Genomic DNA, 21,045 nt, shown 5'->3' with positions numbered 1-21,045 from the left:
TGAAGCAAAACTTTCTCAAAACAAATAGATCCCAAAGTTACTACCAAAGCACTATTTGCTCGCTTTCTTGACATCTGGAACACCAAAATACACATAAAACCACTCCAAAAACACCATAATAACATGGAATTAAAACTAAAAATATAAATAATTAAAAACACACATATATTTATACATATATATTTTTTAGTCTTTTCTTTTCTTTCTTTTTCTCTCTTTTTTTTTTCTATAGACACTATTATTTTGCACTTGCTTCTTTTTGGGTTGTCTTTCAATTAGTGCCTGAATCACTTGACAACCCAAAACAACAATGGCTTTAAGGATCCTCCAAAGTGATGGAGGTATTCTTGCAGTCGACCTCACCTCCCCAATAATGTTTCAAACGCTGCCCATTCACTTTAAATTCCCTTCTGGATTGATCTGGGAGAATTTCAACAGCTCCAAATGGGTAAACTTTGACCACGATGAATGGGCTAGACCAGCTGGACTTCAACTTGCTAGGAAACAACTTCAAGCGCGAGTTGAAGAGTAATACTTTCTGTCCCTTCTCAAAGACTCGAGCTTGAATTTTCTGATCATGCCACCTCTTAGTTTTCTCCTTGTACAACCTAGCATTTTCATAGGAGAACAACCTCATCTCTTCCAGCTCATTTAGCTGTAACTTTCGAGCTTCTCCAGTAGCTTGGAGATCCATATTCAACTTCTTAGTGGCCCAATATGCCTTATGCTCCAACTCAACGGGCAAATGCCAAGCTTTCCCAAAAACCAAACGATACAGTGACATTCCCAAAGAGCATCACCCAATCTCTGAGACCAATCCTTTCTACTAGGATTCACCACGTTCTCTAGGATTCCCTTGATCTCATGCTTATGTAGGAACTTCATGACCACCTTGGAATCATTAGTAGGACTTGCGACTGCCTCAACCCACTTAGAGACGTAGTCAACTGCCACCAAGATATACAAATTTCCAAATGATGGTGGAAATGGCCCTATGAAATTGATTCCCCAAACATCGAACAATTCCACTTCAAGGATGCTATTCAAGGGCATTTCACTCCTTGCTGAAATATTTCCAACACACTGGCAGTGATCACATCTCTTAGTGAATTCATGAGCATCCTTGAAGATAGAAGGCCAAAAGTACCCCGATTGAAAAACATTAGCGGCTGTCCTTTGCCCACCAAAATGTCCACCATAAGGAGCTGAATGCCAATGCTCTAGTATGCTAGAATCTTCATCCTCAGGCACACAACGCCGCATGATTTCATCTGAACATTGCTTGTACAAATAGGGCTCATCCCAATAATAAAATCTCACATCATGAAAGAATTTATTGAGTTGCTGCCTATTTAAATAAGGTGGCTGCAAACCACTCACCAAATAGTTGACAAAATCAGCGTACCATGGAGTAGTGATTTGGTTCACAATCAACAATTGCTCATTGAGGAATGTCTCTTTAATAGGCCCTTCATTTTTCTTTTCACTTCCAGCTTCAAGTCTAGATAAATGGCTAGCCACTTGGTTCTTCGTTCCTTTTCTATCCCAAATTTCCAAGTCAAATTCTTGAAGAAGTAACACCCATCGAATAAGTCTTCGTTTAGCATCCTTCTTGGCAATTAGATACTTGATCGTTGAATGATCAGTATAAACCACCACTTTAGTCCCCACAAGATAAGCTCTAAACTTGTCAAAAGAAAACACCACTGCCAAAAGTTCTTTTCGGTGGTGGTGTAGTTCAATTGAGCATCGGCTAATGTCTTGCTTGCATAATAAATGGAATGAAAAACCTTCTCTTTTCGCTGCCCAAGTACAACACCAACAGCAAAATCACTAGCATCGCTCATCAATTCAAAGGGGAGAGACCAATCTGGAGCTACAATGATGGGTGTAGTGATAAGAGCTTTCTTCAAAGTCACAAATGCTTCTTGACACTCCTTTGTGAACTCAAATGCTCGATTTTGCTCAAGTAAGGAACAAAGGGACTTAGAAATCTTTGAAAAATCTTTTATAAACCTCCTATATAAGCCCGCATGTCACAAAAAGAATCTAATCCCCTTCACTGTAGTAGGTGGTTGTAATTTTTCAATGACTTCCAGCTTTGCTCTATCCACCTCTATTCCCTTATTACAAATTCTATGGCCCAACACAATGCCTTCTTGAACCATGAAATGTCATTTTTCCCAGTTGAGTACCAAATTCGTTTCTTCACATCTCGCCTAAACTTGCTACAAGTTAGCCAAACAAGTGTTAAAGGACTCCCCAAATACTGAAAAGTCATCCATGAAGACTTCAAGAGACTTCTCCACCATATCTGAAAATATCTCTATCATACAACGTTGGAAAGTGGCGGGGGCATTACACAGCCCAAACGGCATCCTTCAAAAGGCAAAGGTGCCATAAGGACAAGTAAAGGTAGTCTTCTCTTGGTCTTCTCACGCGATGGAAATCTGATTATAGCATGAATACCCATCAAGGAAACAATAAAACTCCTTTCCCGCCAACCGAGCAAGCATTTCATCAATGAATGGTAGCGGGAAGTGGTCTTTCCAAGTAGCCTTATTCAACTTCCGATAGTGCATACAAACACGCCACCCTGTCACTTGTTTTGTGGGAATCAACTCATTATTTTCATTAGCCACCACCGAGCTCCACCTTTCTTAGGAACACATTGAATCGAGCTGGCCCAAGAACTATCTGAAATTGGGTAAACAATTCCATAATCAAGCCATTTAATTATCTTTTTTCTAACAACTTCCTTCATGATAGGATTAAGCCTTCGCTGCTGCTCAACAGAATTATTATAGCAATCCTCTAACAGGATTTTATGCATACAAAATGAGGGCCTTATACCCTTGGTATCTGCCATGGTCCAACCAATGGCCCTTGTATATTTCTTCAAAACAACCAGCAACAATTGCTCTTTTTCAACTCCTAACATTGCTGAACTAGTCACAGCCAATGTCTCATTATCTCTCAAATAAGCATATTTCTAGTGACTAGGCAATGGCTTCAACTCTAATTTTGCTGGCTCTTGAATAGAGGGCTTAGGAGGCTTAAATTTCCCTTCTGACAAGTTCAATGACTCAAAAGGCCTCCTAAATTTAGCAAAGGGCTGCTTTGACTCCACCCATGTAACTTGGCTTTCTTCCTTTTCACTTAAATCTTCAAGCTCTTCAAGTGACTTCACCCCCACTCCATCTTTAAAAGCTTCCTTGTGGAATTTTTCAGTGACAATAGACTCAATTACACTTAGCCTAGAACATTCCTCAATTTCATCTGGAAACTTCATAGCGTTGAATACATTGAAAGTCACTTGTTGGTCATTCACCCTCATAGTAAGCTCCCCTTTTTGTACATCAATCAAGGTCCTCTCGGTAGCTAGAAATGGCCTACCCAAGATAATAGGAACATCTCTATCCGCTTCATAACCAAGGATGATGAAATCAACTAGAAAAATGAATTTATTAACTTGCATAAGTACATCTTCAATTTTTCCTTCCAGGTGTGCCATAGAGCGATCCGCTAATTGCAAAGTGACTGTGGTTGGTCTTGCTTCTCCAATCCCCACCTTCTTGAAAATTGACATGGGCATCAAATTGATACTAGCCCCCAAGTCACAAAGTGCTCTCCCAACGTCTCTACCACCAATTGAACAAGGAATTGTGAAGCTGCCCGGATCCTTCAATTTAGGAGGAATTTTATTCTTCAATATAGCACTACAACCTTCAGTCAACACCACCATTTCAAAATCACCAAGCCTCCTCTTCTTAGTTAAAATATCCTTCAAAAACATCACATAGTTGGGCATTTGCTCTAAAGCTTCCACCAACAGTATATTGAAGTGAAGCTATTTCAAAACATCTAAAAAACTCCATAATTGACCATCTTGTTGCTACTTTTGAAGGAATTGAGGAAAGGGTGGAGGTGGCTTGCTCATAGGCTTCTCTGTAGCATTTTGCTGAGGAATTGCTGCAGCAATTGCTTCAGGAGCAACATTTAAATTTTTTGAATTCACAGCTTTGTCTTCCTTGTCCACACTACTTTGGATTGAAGTGGGCTCGTTGTTTCTCTTACAATTCTCCTCAGTCAATTCCATATTTTTACCACTCCTTAAGGTAACTGCCTTGCAATGCTCCTTACCATCTTTCCATGGGTTTTCGGTATCACTAGGCAAAGTGCCTTGTGGTCTATTCCTTAGCTCATTAGCTAGCTGCCCCAATTGAATCTCTAGGTTCCTCAAGGATGCCTCTTGGCTTTGAATCACAACATCATTCTTGGCCATATATTCCTTCATTAAACTCTCCAAAGAGCTTAATTGAGACACTTGAGGAGGTGGTTGAGCTCTTGGTTGTTGTTGAGAAAACCCCGATGGATATGTAGGCTTGTTTTGCATTGGTGCTCCACTTAAACTAGCTCCTTGACCCCCCATGAGAAGTTTGGATGCTGCCTCCACCCCGGATTATAAGAGTTTGAATATGGGTTATTTCGGTTGGCATTTTGATTCCCCACATAACAAACTGAAGCGGGATTCGAAGGACAACTCTCAAATGTGTGCCCATATCCACAATAAACACAGGATACATCGGCAACTTGTCCCATAGTAGCTGGTTGTACCATTCCCCCTAAAATCATGTTCTTGAGAAGGTTAGTCATTGAAGAAACTTGAGTAGTCAAAGCTGCCAATGCATCCACTTCAAGTATACCAGCCACTTTTTGACTTGTTGAGGCTCTAGCATTAGACCATTGATAATTGTTGCTAGCTATCCTCTCCAAAATCTCATAGGCTTCACTGTAGGACTTAGAGAGAATAGCCCCATTAGCTAAAGCATCTAACACCAGGCGAGTGCAAGAATTGAGCCCATTATTAGAATGTTTCCATTTGTATACAATGTGGGATCCCATGGTGTGGGCATTTCCCCAATAACTCCTTGAATCTCTCCCAAGCTTCACAAAATGATTCATCTTCCAGCTGCTGAAATGACATGATTTCGTTGCGAAACTTGGCATTTTTGGTGGAAGGAAAGTACTTCATCAAGAATTTTTCATCCAACTCATTCCATGTAGTCACGGATTCGGGAGGAAGGGTGTTGAGAGAAGCTCTAGCTTGATCCCTCAAAGAGAAAGGGAACAATTTCAACCTTAGGGCCTCGTCACTCACTCCTTGTAGCTTGAAAGAATCACTCTCCTCCAAAAATGAACGAAGATGAAGATGAGGATCCTTAGTAGGCACCCTACTAAATTGACCCACTGTTTGCAACATTTGGAACATCATGGGCTTTAACTCAAATTGGGGTGCTTGAATTTCAGGCCTAACAATTCCCAGATTGAGCTCATTGAATATGGGGGTAGCATACTCCCTTAAAGCTCTCTCTCTATCATCAGCCATAGCAATTGCGTTTGTGAAATTATTAGCACCCTCAACTCCTTCAACTTCTTTAGCCATATTAAGGTTGTTTTGAGCCTGTTGTTTCCTTAGTCTTCTTCTAACTGTTCTTTCAATCTCAGGGTCAACAGAAGCTAGTTCAATGTCTTCTTGCTCGTTCATATAGTAAATCACATGAGAAAACACAAGAGCAAGTAAACAAAGTCAGCTCAATAAAGAAAAGTAAATAAATTTCAAGTAATTGATATTACAAAAATTTCTAATTCCAATCCTTGGCAACAGCACCAAAAACTTGTTGTGATAAATTAATATTTAATTTTAAATACGCAAGTGCATGTAGTCACACACTACAAGAAAAAATACTTTCAATAAGACCGAAAAAGTATTATCAAATATATACCATAACACTTTTTGATGTGTTAAGGAAAGCGGTGTTATAGTAGGTCGGAGCACTTTTCATAACACTTTTCCATAGCTATAGACATTTGTTATGGTATAGCCTACAATAACACTTTTGTTGTGTTATTTTAATAGCTAGATAAGTATTTCATTATGCTATTTATAAATAGATTATATAACACTTTTTTGTACTTATAAAGTAGTGTTATGATACAGTTTATAATAACACACTTTATGCATTGTAGAAAATAGTTTGCATAACATAATTTTACGCTTATAAACCAGTGTTATTGTAAAACATACAATAACACATTTTTTGTATTATTCTAATATTTGGATAAACTTGAATTATTATTATATAAACATGTACATTATAATTATTTTTTATTGCTTTAATTCAAACCCACTTCATTTAATATACTTAAGACACCCTTAACATTGTACAAATATGTTTTTGAGTACCAATTATATGGTTCATAACACATATAACCAAATAATTGTGTCATAATACATTCAAGATTATCTAAAAAACAATCTAAAAGTCTTAAGATATTCAACACTGCCTAATTAACAATAACAAAACATTCTCGCAACAATCAACAAAATAATCTTAAACAGTTGCATATTCAAAAGTAAAAGTAGGAATTCAATTTAACCAGAATAAATACTGATAAAATTAGTTTTTATACTACAGCTAGTGTATCTTAAGATATATACAAGTGTAAAAGTTGATAAATTCGACCATTTAGCAAATCAAATTCATAAGATGGCTTTTTATCTATTAATAAAAATAAACATATATAACAACACATGGTGCACCTGCCGAATAAAACCGTGTGGTTAAATATACCTTGGTATCAAGCTGCATCTCTCCATTGTTATTTGTAATAAGACATGCGCCATGTGCCTTCAACCACTCAATACATTCCTCTAATCCATCTGAATCTTTTTCATCATTGTCAGAAGCAACACTATAGAAGCCCAGAACCTGAACGATATAAGAAACAGGTAATGTAGGTCGATAGATCGAGATATGCAACACACTGCCTTAAATTGCATCTTTTCAATATATAGATCTGTCGAAATTTTACATACTGTTATATGAATACGATCATTCTTTAATAATTATTTTTATTAAAATTGAGAGTGACTTAATCAAAACTCACCCATCAGGCAAGTGTTCAAATTTGGTGCTGTTTTGAAGCGCCTGAAGAACATAACATAGTTTCCAGAAGTGACAGCTGCCAGAACTGCAAGAGCATGCCTTACTGCATTATCTCTTTTAGCTTCACTTGATAATTTGAAATCAATTTTACAACAAAGATTGAAGGTCAATACAAGTGTAAATAATAACTCTATATCAGGTGTAAATTAACCCCACATTAACAACCCAAAATCTAACCAATAGGTTGGCTTACGCTTGTAAATGCTGCCATCAATATAGAACAAAACTAAACATAGAATGGATATCTGTCTATTAAGGGGAAATAAAAACATAAATGCCTTCAAGGCTATACACATGTAAGACTAGATGATAATGAGATCAATGTCCAACAACATAACAAATTCCTTTCAACTTTACCAACATACTTCACTTAACTTGTTATGTTGACAGGAGTAGTTTTAATTACATAGAAATATATGATACAAGAAAGGTTTGAATGTATAAATCCACCCCAAAACAACAGGTCAAGCACATATATTATAACGAAAATTTATCATGACTTGTGTAGCCTCCCAAAAAGGCCCATATATAAACGGGGAGGAAGAGAGGAGTGAAAGTAGATATATAAATAGAGAGAGAGAGAGATACCCTTGCTTTACAGCATTTGCAACTGACATTGGAAAAAGTGGCTCAACATCCCAGTTACGCGTGAAAAGCGTACCATCAACCCTGGCATTGGTGATCATCTAGAGAATGGGTAAATAACTTAATTAACTAGAAGTAGCACATTCATATTCTCATCCACTTAAGGCTTAACATTCTTGAAATATATGCACATAATAAAACTAAAAGGCTAGATATTTTGTCAAGTTCTGCAAATCAATTTAGGCCAAAAATATATTGTATGATAGAGTGACTAAGTACCCTTATCAAAGAGCCAAAACTGTGTCCTGGCATTTTCTAACATATTTTAAGTAAAAATCATGAAATACAGCCCGATCTTTGAAATACACATGAGAAAATAGAGCTATTCATCATCATTAATCAATGTGAGATAAATACGAATGTTAATAATTATTTATTAATTTAACAAATGATTTCTTAAACGGAGTGGGTCTGACCTTATTTTGCTAACCAAAAATGCCAACTTGCTTTGCCACCAATAGTATATAAGTATATATGAATTATATATTTATATATTTATCTATATATATATATCAACCAAGGTTCATTCCTGAAAATCTATTACAATGAAACAATAATTAAGCATAAAAAAAAGATAAAGTTGAATTATGTTAACTCCAAAAAAAAAAACTAACAACAAAAACCATCTCAAATTGAAAATTCAAATAAAACACGAGAAAAGAGAACGAATTAAAAAGGAATATTGGTGAATAAAAAAAACATTCGAATATGTTTTCACAAGAAGAATATAAGAAAAGCACACCCACAAGTCAATGTGGAGCAAAGAAATCAAAGGAGCACAGACACAAACACTTGATACTATATTGAGGATTAACACAAAGGCAAAAAGATTTGAATGCTTAGTTAATCATTTCAATGTAAACAAAGAAAAAAATACTTATTCCACAAACTATCATGTGTATAAGGAAAATTATTCAAGTGAAATCAAGAAACTCACCAAAATCATGAGATCATACATAAGCATACAAACAACAAAAATAAAACATAGAAAGATTTTTTAAACTAATTCATATTACTCCATACTACTACAGTCCATATAAATTACAAAATTATACGGTATAACCTTGCATAAACTTCCCACTGTCTCATTTTGGATGGAGATCTTCTAGCAATAGTAGCGGATGGAGAGTTTCTAGCAGGTATTGCTGCAGAAGGTTTTAGTCCAAAGCCTTTCCACCTTTTCTATACTGCATATTCAATTTTACAAGACATGTTACTATTTATAGTTGAATCAGAAAGTATAAACATTGATAACAAACAAAAAATGAATAGAAATAACATTTATAAGGTAAGCTAAAAAATGTACCTATTATTCCATCTTCGAACCAAATATAGACCCTATTGCCCAACATAATGTGTTTAAGTTGTTCCAATTCCAATCCTCACCGCGTAATTGTTTGCTTAGCTTCTTTATCATCTGCATTATACAAGGATAAACAACATAAGATAGAATTTATAATGAAAATAACATATAACACATCTCTTGTAAGACTAAAATTAGAGTATGGATGTTCATCTCTTGTAATTTTCCAAACTAAAAAGCATACTTTCTTGTCATAATTATTGAATGAATCATGGACAATAATCAGCAGCTAGGCCAATCATCCTTGTAAAGTATCAATACTATTAAACCAAACAACAAAAAGAGAGCTCATAATCAATAATTAGACTATAAAATTGCTATAAAATAAATAATTATACAGTAAAGTTAATGAAAAATCCAAAAACTCACACAAACTCAAAAATGAACACAACCCAAATCTAAAGGACTATTATTAATTAAAACTGCCATATTCAAATAATTTAAAATATGAACCTAAACTTGTATCAAAGTAAGAACAAAATAAGTGAGAAAAGAAAGGTGCGAACAAAGAACAGAGAGGATAGAATCACCTTGCTAATTTATTTATATATACACAATATATTATAGTGATACACGACCCAATGACTCTATAAAAGAAATCAGTGTGTATAAAAAGATTAGCAGATTTGATATAAGAAATAGAGTAAATGATAAACACTCATAAGGCGTGAGAGTTGTAACCTTTCAATACAAATTCTTGGACTCGAAAGGGGACCCGATAGCAGAAGGCGTATAGAAAAACCCATCTTCACTCACTACCAAAACAGGTAGATGTGAAAATAAAATCTCAAAATAATGAATCCCTTTAAAAATTTGTGTACGACGCAATGCTCAATAAATTTCAGAGGTTGACAAAGATCATGTTAGAACTTAGAATTGATTCAGAGCAACAATTTCATTGATTATATTTAAAAAAAGAACAAAAGAAAAAGCTCAATCATAATATTTCCCAAATCCATATATGAAGAAGAAAAAAATAACTTACATATGTATAAAGAAAAATAATGCTTTCTTATGAAAATTAAGGAAAATCATACCTAAGAGAAAGAGAATCATGTACATTTGAAAAGAAAAAAAAACATTAATATAGAAAAAATAAATTGAAAAAAAGAAGTTAGGAAATATATAAAAGAAGATGGCTACTCATTGTTGGGTTTTCAGAGAAATAGATAGAAAGAACCACCACTCACTAGTCTTCTATTCGATCCAATAGAAAATGCAATTGATCCACCTAGTAACTCAGTTAAATAAATTAGACAGTTGGAGTGCAATACTGAAATTGAGTAATATATGCAAGGAATCTTTATCAAAACAGATCATCAAATATATATACACACATTATGGATATATATATATATAGTGTTTAAATTTTAGACCATTCCTTATTGATTACATATAAAAGATCATCTAATATATTTCAAACATCAAATCAAAATATATATTACTAATTAAAAAGAAGCAACAAAACCAAAAGCTTGGAATGACTAAGAAAATATAAGAACACCAGATTTGCAAATAAAAAAAGCTATGGTAAAACTTCCAACTTTCTCTAAATCCAGAACAAGAAATCACAAATATATACAGCTATTCGACAATTATATTATAAATAAGGAAAAGGAATATGGGAAAGAGACTAAAATAGAGAGAATGAGAGTAAAATGCAAAAACAAAATAGAGATGGAAAAAGAGATTTCCAGATTCGAAACAGAAGGCAGGGTAGTGAGATCCCTTTGCCAATAATAATAATAATAATAATAATAATAATGGAAAAGCATTTTCATAGTGATGAGGAAGATTGGTCAGGAAGTTCTTTTGCTAAGAAGAGAAGAGAATCTTGCAGAGTAGAAAAGCATGAGAATTACTGTCCAATAATTGTTTGGAATTTTGAACATATATATATAGTCATGCATGCGCACATATGTTGTAATGTATATATATATATATATGCAACGTTTAGTGTTGAACAAAAGAATATAAGTAGAAAATGGAGTTTTAATTCAAAGTTAATTTGTTGATTAAGAAATTGGAATTTTTAATTAACTGAAGTACGTAGCCGGAAAGCACCCAAAATTAAGTTCTTGGTTACACAATAGTATTTGTATAAATAACGCCGAAACTTGGACTCTTAAAATATTTTAATTAGTCCAAGTTAAATTGTGAATAAGCTCATATTTTGAGATACAATTAATTTAATGGAAAGAGAAAAATAACTAATTACCTTCCAAATCAATAAGCTAATATCAAATTGTCCACCATTGTAAGATGAAGTTGGAGAAATTGCAGCTCCAATAGCAATTTTACTGTTTGTCTGAACAAAGCCTGAACATAGCAAATTATAGCACCCAGTTGCTTGATATGCATCCGTCTGTGTAAATCAATAATAATTAGTTTAATTAAACTTTTATTAATATGAAGTTATATGTTAATTAATTACATATGTACTTTCATACTTACCGTCCAGTAAGTAAAGAATCTAGGATAGTTGTCCCCGTACAGCTCCGGGCTAACCTAAAAAAAATCAAACTAAATGATAATGATCAATAATTAATTAATATTGTGACTAGAATACACAATAATATAGAGATATACATACAAAAAAAATGAAAATGAAAGGTAACAACTACTTTAAATGTTTTCTTCTTAAATACTAAAACAAATCAAACAATTAAAACCTCCAAAGTGTAGGAAAGGAAGAGACGAGCTTTAAATAAAAAAAATATGATGGAATATGGTATATCCAAATTTGGTGTGTTTTAAGGTAGCTTAGATACTATTTTTTCCTGTTCACTAATAAATCGACTAATTAAACTCATATTTCTATAATCAATTCGATTATCTGATTATATCAAGGACAGACACTTACGAAAAGATCGTGTATTATGAGCATGGCATATATATATATATATATATATATATATATATACCTGCCAACCAGCTTCGATGGTATTGAGGTCATCACCAAATGAACCAGAAATGACCCACAATTGTGACAAGCTGAATTCGTATTGATTTGAAACTCGAGGTGCCCACACATTTATGATGGCTTTTGCCCCGTAATACTATTTTCCACTCACATACCCAACTGCATGCTTCCCAAACCAAATAATCTTAATTACACCACCAACAATATATATATATATATTTGTGTTTGTAACACATAATTTGATCATGTGATTTTTTATTATTTTTTTGGTATAGTTGAATGCAATTAATGGTATGGTTTACGTATACACGTATACTCAATATTTTGGTAGCTCCTAAGTCCTCATCATAGTGAAAGTTTGAAGAATATTGATTCAGAAATTAAAAAAGAAAAAGAAAAGAATTTCATTGAAATAAGTGTAAAGCAAACTATGGTTGTAGTGTAGTACAGCCAACATAAAAGTTTGCATTTATTATTACCAAGAAGAGAAATCTCACTGTATTTTGAGGAGTAAAATAAGGAACAGTTGTAGTAGTGCCTAGCCTAGGTAATGTATCCACTACATCTTTTATATTTTTTTTGGTGGAATAGGAGATCTCATTTGAAACATAAGTTTCTAAATTAAAATGAAAAAAAAATGATTTTATTCAAATTGACTTTGATGCACTTGGATTATCCAGAATAAATCTATATTTATTTAAAAAAAATTAGAATAAAGAAGAACATGACAAAAGCAAGTAAAATTACTTGTTCAAATTTGAGGATGAATTGAAAGAATTAAAAAGTAGTTAGATGTAACCTGTACCTATGTACTGTTTTGAATTCTTTAACAAGTCTATTAAAGGACGAACTTACTATAAATTAATTAAAGATTGTTTTCATGGGAATGAGTTGTAAAACTTTTTCTTTAATAAAAAAGTTGAAAATTTTAAGGACTAGCCTCGTGGTCATTGCTGCCTGAATCTCTTCTAACATGTCTTTTAAGTTTTTTCCAAATCTTCGAACAAAGCTAGCTCTTAGCATATCATGCTCAGTTGTTCTTCTTATTGGAAGAGTTCCTTCTGGACATGATTTTCCTGACAAGCTCAATGACTGATAATTTTCTGAGTCCATACTATTAGGATGATCTTTATGAGCTTTTGGCCTATCTTCAAACAATTTATAACTTCAATTTATATAAATCTTGAAATTAAATTATTGGTATTACCAATGGCTTTCGTCCCTTCAACTGAGGATGGTCAAAAGTTGGTTGTTGATGAGACAAAACATAATCTATAATATTACCATCTGGACTCTGAAATTACCAAACATTCAAAGAAAGAAATTCAGTATTATTATAGTCAAATGTAAAGAAAAACAGAGTAAAAACAGGGAAAGTGTGAGTGAGAAAAAGAATTATTTAAGCTAGATAGATCTTCTGTAAACCAGAAAAAACTACCATCAATTTACACAGTTTAACAAGACAAATGGGGAAAGAAATTACACAATGGTCAGTAAGTAGATGATTTTTAATAAATTTAACTGGCACCAATAACTAATTATCCCCATTAGATAAAGCCACACAGATTTCATTGATCATTGTAACATAATCACTACCCATATTTTCAAATCCAACAACCATCACTTTTATGACCAAGGATTCCTTTCTATAAAATAATAAAAAATCAAATTTCAAACACAGTTCCTAAATCCCAAGGCCCTTCTTCCACTAAAAAAATCAATTAACTTTTCAGCTTCATTACCTACTAATTTGGTATGCATAATCAACCCAAGAAAGTTACGTCACGTCAACCACGCAAAAAATAATCCCAATTCCCAGATTAGATATCATATTATATACTCCCATTCAATCCAACGTACATAAATTAATTATGAAACAAAAACAAATCCAGATCAAAGCAAACCCACCATAATAGAAAAAACAATCTACTTTACCAATTATGATAGAATGGAAAAATAGTGGAAACTCTGCACACATATACATATAGATTTAAAGATTCAAAGATGTTCAGTAGACAATCAAGAGACTATGAGTGTAGAACCTGGTGATAAGGCCCAAAGCTACTCTCTTCCACTTCTAAAACTATACCTGAGCTTTATATATGATAATTTAATCTTCCCCTGCAAAAAAAAGTAAATGAACAGATTAATTTATGGTTAAAGAACTTCCTTCAAAACTATTAACTCATTAAACAATATCCTCCATTGCTATGCTCTCACTAATTGAAATTTTCAATGTCACTCAAAATAAAGTTATGGTTTCAGTTGAAAATTCAACAAATAATAAATAAATTATTGATCTATGAAAACAAACTCTCTAATCTCTCTGACTCAGCAAACAATGCAGACATGAAAAGGTACTCACAATTGTTCACATCATGTACAAACCCAACCAAATTCATTCCAGTTAATCCTACATCAATTTATAACTTCTCCAAATTTGCAAAAATTAAGATTGTAATAGTGAACTTGGAAATATAAGTTTTAGGACATGTTTGGGGATACAAAGCTATTACCTACCATCTTATACAATATATGTTATCAAGAATCAAAGGAAAAGCATAATGAATCTTTAAAGTATAAATTCTATCTAATCAGATGCCCAGTTTCATATTGAAAAGAAGAAACATGATAGAATATAAGAGTACAAAGGAACGATTAATACAAGTAACAAACATGGAATTGTTAAGAACTAAGAGCATGAAGAATTCTAGTTTTATTTTATTTTAGTACAAAGCTAAAATCAACTTTAGAATATTCCATCCAAGCCTGCCATCAAAATAAATTAAGATCTTTATTCCTAGGAGAGAAGAAGGTCAAAACTACACTATTCGTTAAGGTCTTCTTTTTTTTTTATTACAAAATTAATATAGATTACTCTTTTGGACGCTTTTCTGTGAATGTATATAGCTAAAATATCATGAAGGGATCTTGACTATATACCTCCAAAACTATATCTACATATTTCACAATCAGAATACTAAAATCTAAAATTTCTGGTAAGGAATGGTAAACTATTCACTCAAGCATCATTCAAGACAAGAAATCCAAATATACTCCTCAATGACGTAAGCCTTATACCCTGCCACCCTTTTCTTCCTCTGCAACTCAGGATCGTTCAAGCTCCAGCTTGGTGCACACTCAGGGCTCTACAGCAGAACAGGTGCAGAATCGCGCCTGGTGGTGGCCCGCGAATGGAAGTCGCACTAGGTCGACAGAACACAGAGGTGGGCTTGCACCTGGGGTCACTTGATTCGGGGATTGGGTTCACAGGTGCCTGAGATTTGGAGCTTGGCTCGGAGAAAAAGTGTTGTGAGGATGGTGGTTAGGTAGTCGGAGCTGAAGCATGGGATTGATTTTGGAGACACCGTAGCTGAAGAAGAAAACGGGGGAGTTCTTCTGAAAACGAAGAAGGAATTAGTCTGAAAAAAAAAAGATAACTTTTACAAGTTATAGGCGGGCTCCCAAAATAAATTACTGCCCTTTTTTCCTATTACTTTGCCACATATATATATATATAAGTATATCATAAAACTTTTTCAATAGTATTATATTCATATGTTATGAAAAGGGGTATTTGATGTAGTGACACAAGTAATATAATGATAAGTAAATCGTCTCGACAGGGATTGCAAAATAGAAAAATAAGCAAAACAATTACTAAACAACTTATAAGTACTAAAAATTAAATGAGTTATTTTTAGGCTAAACAAAATATTAAAAAGATGGAAATACTGAAATTAAAACTGAACTAAACAAGAAAATTGAGAGAAATATATGGATTGCAAAATGGACTTGAATTATTGAATTCCCCTATATTAATCATCCTGAGCAGATTGCGGACAGATTGCGGCAACATATTCTAGCAAACTCCGAGGTTAACAAGAATTTATTTAAACACTCATAAAAACTTCCCAAATTTTATGACCTTAATTCTTTTACCTAATTAAACATATTCCTATGCAAAATTAGATTTAAGAATGCAATTCAAAGTTTAATTCTCAAAATTTACACCAGGCTAATACACACATCCCTATGTTACTTACTAACATAACCTAACCTAGATTATGACTTGTGTCATCCAAGTTCTTCTCATTACATTTAATCTTTCCAGCATTAAACACAAATAAATAACTTGCCATTGCTGGCCAAACAACAACAAGAAATTAATATAAGCACACTTGAATGAACAACTGAGATTTTACTACAATAAAGTGCATGAAATTGCTAGACTATAACATATGGTTGATCAATAATTCAAGCCACCTAACAATTAGTCCATGGCTGAGTTAATAAACATTAATCCATAATCAAAACAGCTAATAATATTCAGATTTAGAAATCACTTAAAAAATATAAAGATAAAGTTTAGGAATAGAAGAAAAAACAAATCCAAAATGATGCTTGAGCTTTCATTTTTCGTCCTCCTTCTTCCTTGTTGATTTATGAGTTTCTCTCTTTTCTTTGCTGGGTTTTCTTTCCAAAAATGGCTGCCTCCTTTTTCAATTCGGCTGATGCTTCATTAAGTGCATTCTAGGTTTCCTCATTTAGCCCCAAAAGTACAATACCGCCCTTCCTACTAAAAAAATGTGAGTCTCCTCTTCTCTTTTGTCCTTTTCTCCCAAATGTTGACTGATGCTTTCAGTCCTTGCCACCTCAGCCAATATTCAAGCTCACCCATTTACTTGCCACATGTTCTATGTGCCCAAAAGCTGTTTGATCAAAATGCTTTAGCAAAACCTGATAATTCAACCATCAAAAATTCAATTTAAATAGTTTCACATGTTAGCTCATTCCTTGTGCAAATATTTATCCATGAAACTACTACCTTTAACCCATTTGCTATTCAAAACTACAAAAGAATTAAACTTAAGTAAAATCATAAAAACACCAAAGTTAGCTACAAAAGCTAAAAATAAACTATCATCACCCACGATTTTTCAACAATTATAAGTTCAAAAGCACATGGAATAACTCTTTATTCAATAGTTATGTAGAGTCCAAGAATTTTACTTAGCTAGTTAGATAGAAGTAGTGGTAGTAATAGCTAGTAGTATTTATAGTATGTTTATTACTGTGGATTTTGGTTCAAGCCGTGACTTATTTGAACACTCGTAGCAACACTTATAGATTTTATAAGTTTAACCTATAGTTTAAGAATATTAATTATAAAATAAGGTTTGATTAATATAGCTGATTATGAAGATGATATTTATTATAATATAAGGTTTAGATAGACCCAATAAGATAATGACACTTGTCATGTGCATGTTTATTGAGAAATTAAGCATTTTTGAGGAATAGTTTTATAAGAATAATATTTGAAAACCCTAGAGTCTAGCAGCAGCTTTGAAATCGTTATAGGACTCAGTCAAAGTTGTTTCCTCAATTCAAATTAAGCGGAAAAAATGCAATTATGTGTATAATATTTCAGCGTATGCTGATATATCGCAGCTCTAAGGGGCGATATATCGCCACTCGGGGAATACGAAAAACACGCAACTTCACAAGAACACTGCGACGAGCCTCGGGAATATAGGCCAAGGCGATATATCACCTACCATGGGCGATATATCAGCTCTAGGGCAAGGTTTTTGAATAATTTTGAAACCAAGCTCAATTCAACCCATAACCTCTTAGCTAGCCTCAGAATCTTTTGATCGAGTCTCAAGCCTCTACTGAACGATTATTCAAATGTTTTTCAATTAAATAGTCATTATTTTATTCAAGCTAAAAGAAGATATTTTCATTCTTGAACTCTATAAATAAAACCTAGTACCCAGCCATTTCTTTCATTCTTTAAGCTGAGTTCGAAACCTTCAAGCAGCTAGGTTTACTTTAGAGTGTTAAACACTTGGGTTGGGGTTATAAGCTTTGTCATCTTAAGCTTATTAAACACTTAGGAAGTAAGGTTAATAGTGTGTTTTTCGATATCGAGGTGTAGTTAGGTTATAGTGCATTCAAAGGTATTCCTATTCCTAGTTCATTTCTGGATGTTTCATTAGTATTTATTGTTTTTCTCTACTCAAATCCTAACTTGCTGTTTTCCATTCATGGTTAGGCATCTATGTTCTTTAAACATGAGGTTTCTTGTTGGTAAGTATCTTCTTGGTGGTTTAGTTCATTCCTTTTCATCTCTTTTCTTTAGAAATACTCACCTTCTCATTAATGGTTTTTAGGAGTGTTCCAAAATCCCGTCCTAGTTCTCACATCCCGGTATTTGGTATGGAAAATAGGATAGTTATTATATGCTTATATGGTTATGCTATAATATGTTTTTTTTATATGTTATGATATATATATATATGTTTTGGGGCTTATAGTTGCTTAGTTAGCAAACCCCTATGTTTACCATGTACATGGGTTAGAATTATGATATGTGTTTATAGTTCTATGTTCTATGTTTATAGCTTATGTTTATGTTTCATGCTTTTAGTAGATTTTCCTTGCTGGGCATTATGCTCATTCCTTTATTTTATATGTGCAGGAAACTAGTATGGCGGTGGAAAGATTCCTAGCTGCTTGTTGATTGTGTATTGAGGGAGAATGGATTCGGTGGACTGTGTGAACGATTCGAGGATGAAGTTGTTTTTAGTCATTTCAATTATGTTTTCTATGTATTTTTCCGCACCTGATCTTGTAACAAATTTATTTAAGATTTAAGATATATTTTATTTTCAAACAATGGGATCCCATATCATACCCCGAATTTTACATATTTTAATTATTGCTTTACAATTTTTAATAAAGTTATGACTATTTCGTATGTATGTTTTCTTAAAATTAGTGTCTATGTATAGTAGTTATTAATGGTCCAAAGTCTAGAATTAGTTGGGTCATTACAGTTGGTATCAGAGCAACAGTTAATTCGCAGGAAGTTCTCCTCGATACACACACTCAAAGCTTAGAATCTAACCGCCAAGTAAGTGTTTAAGTTATAGTTATTATGTTATTATGTATAGCTAACGATTTTAGTCTTTATGTTTTCAGTTAAGAATGAATGGAGCATTAGCTTATGAGGATATCCGAGCCATTGAGGATTTAAAAAGAATTAGAGAACCCCGAAAACACCGTAGGAGTGCTAGAAAGAATCACTCAGAGGCTACTTTTGTTCCACAGGTTGATAGGTCACCTCCAAGAATCTAAGCAGATCATGATGAGATCAACGGAGCAATATATTTTAGTAATTAGAATTTTTAGAGATTATCCTACCGTGATTGCAACCTTAGAAGAAATTTGGGAGACGATAGATGATGAAGATGAATTGCCAGTAGCTATGAGATATTATTTTCTCATACTTAGGTTCACTTCAAAAATGGAATTTCAATTTACAAACGAGCAAAAACATAGAATTTTTACGAATCTTCCTCGAGGGCATTTCGAGGCACAAGACAATGATGACTGTGAAGAAATAGATGACGATCTGTTAGATGAAGGATCGGATGTAGAAGATCTTGATTTTTAGAATAGATTAGTTTCTTATTTATTTTATTTATTTGCATTTGTGATAGTAAATAGTGAAAACTTTTTTTTTCCAAATTAATATGGATGTTATTTTTTTTAACATGTATGAGTTTGATTTTCTTTTGCAATCATAATAAATAATAAAATAAATAATGACTAAGTTCAGTGAGGGTGGATACAAATCAATGAACCAAGTTTCTATATTGAGAGTTAGGGGGTCATAGTAGTGGGAACGATTTTACTGATTCCAGCCCTCCCTTAATATGGTTAACTTTGGAACAAAGATGAGCTTCGAGCCTGAGAATTGAGTCATATAGGATGATTAGAAACAAAATTAGAAAATAATAAAGATGGCTTATTTTTCTAAGTATAGAAACCCACTCTAATAATAAAGAAGGCTTATATAATTTTCATAAGAAGTCATAATTAAAAGGTCCGAGTTATGTTTGTTTAGATTAAGTTTTTGCCTTACAGCCTATTAGGGTAAAGTTTTGACATGTTTTTCTCAACTATTAGAACTCTATTGAAGATGTCGCTCCAAAGGTACGCTCGTACCAATGGAAGCAGTAGGTCAGGTTATGTAGAATACCCGCAATGTACTAAGTGCCAGAAGAAACATCCTGGTGAATGTCAGGCAAACACCAAAGGATGTTACAACTGTGGTCAATAAGGACACTAGAAGGAAGAATGTCCCCAGCTCAAGACAGAGGGAAAAAGAGACGACAAGATGGTTCCTGCCAGGGTATTTGCCGTAACCCAAGGAGAGGCTGATGCTAGCAATAAGGTGGTCACAAGTCAGATTTCTATCCTCAATAATATATGTTATATATTATTTGATTCAGGAGCCTCTCATTCGTATATCTCGTTAGGAATGTTAGAAAATTAGACAAACCTTGTGAAAGATTTAGAACTAGGTTTGTAACCGAGTTGCCTTCGGGCAAAGTAGTTTTATCATCACAGATAGTACGAGGCGTGTTGATCAAGATTGAGGACGTAGAACTAGAAGGAGACCTGATAGATCTGGATATCAAGGACTTTGACGTGATGCTAGGCATGGACTGGCTAGCATGGCATGGTGCAACCATCGACTACAAATGCAAGAAAGTGACGTTTGAGACTCCAGACGGCCAAAGACTATGCTTCATGGGACAAGTTTCAGGACTACGCACACTGCTAATATCATCTCTCAAAGCTCAAAGGATGATAGAAAAAGGATGGCAATCCTTCTTAGCCAGCATCACAGATGTAGTAAAGGAAACATCACTTAAGGTTGGAGACATCCGCATTGTAAGAGAATTCCAAGAAGTATTTCCCAATGACTTACCAGGGTTTCCGCCAACTCAGGAAATTGACTTCACGATAGAATTAGTACCAGGCACCGAGCCTATCTCCAAGGCACCATACCGGATGGCACCTACAGAACTCAAGGAGTTAAAGACGCAGGTACAATAACTCCTAGACTTGGGCTTCATTAGACCGAGCCATTCACCATGGGGAGCACCAGTTCTATTTGTGAAGAAAAAGGATGGAAGCATGCGGATGTGCGTAGATTACCGCGAGCTGAATAAGGTAAGCATTAAGAATAAGTACCCACTACCTCGAATTGATGACTTGTTTGATCAACTTCGAGGTGCAACCAT

General features: G+C 33.8%; 1 protein-coding gene, 1 non-coding gene and 1 pseudogene across 2 annotated transcripts; 1 reads left to right on the top strand and 2 right to left on the bottom strand.

Moving 5' to 3' along the window:
• Window positions 1-316: 316 nt before the first annotated feature.
• LOC133832139 (uncharacterized) lies at window positions 317-694 on the bottom strand. The gene has a single exon (XM_062262522.1). It carries the CDS (start codon window positions 692-694, stop codon window positions 317-319), a length of 378 nt encoding a protein of 125 aa, XP_062118506.1.
• Window positions 695-4,898: 4,204 nt separating this feature from the next.
• On the top strand, window positions 4,899-5,005 carry LOC133833758 (small nucleolar RNA R71). Its single transcript, XR_009893121.1, has one exon. It is a non-coding gene; the product is annotated as a small nucleolar RNA R71 (small nucleolar RNA).
• A 5,538-nt stretch (window positions 5,006-10,543) lies between these two features.
• LOC133832138 (protein neprosin-like) overlaps window positions 10,544-21,045 on the bottom strand; it is a 29,627-nt pseudogene continuing 19,125 nt past the window's right edge.

The sequence above is a fragment of the Humulus lupulus genome, chromosome 4, assembly GCF_963169125.1.
Source record: "Humulus lupulus chromosome 4, drHumLupu1.1, whole genome shotgun sequence".
NCBI lineage: Eukaryota > Viridiplantae > Streptophyta > Magnoliopsida > Rosales > Cannabaceae > Humulus > Humulus lupulus.
Note: the sequence above shows the minus strand (reverse complement) of the source record. Positions and strands in the feature narration are given on the sequence as shown.

Excerpts from the sequence above, each read along its gene's own strand:
- LOC133832139 (XM_062262522.1), bottom strand. The coding sequence starts at position 694 with ATGGATCTCCAAGCTACTGGAGAAGCTCGAAAGTTACAGCTAAATGAG.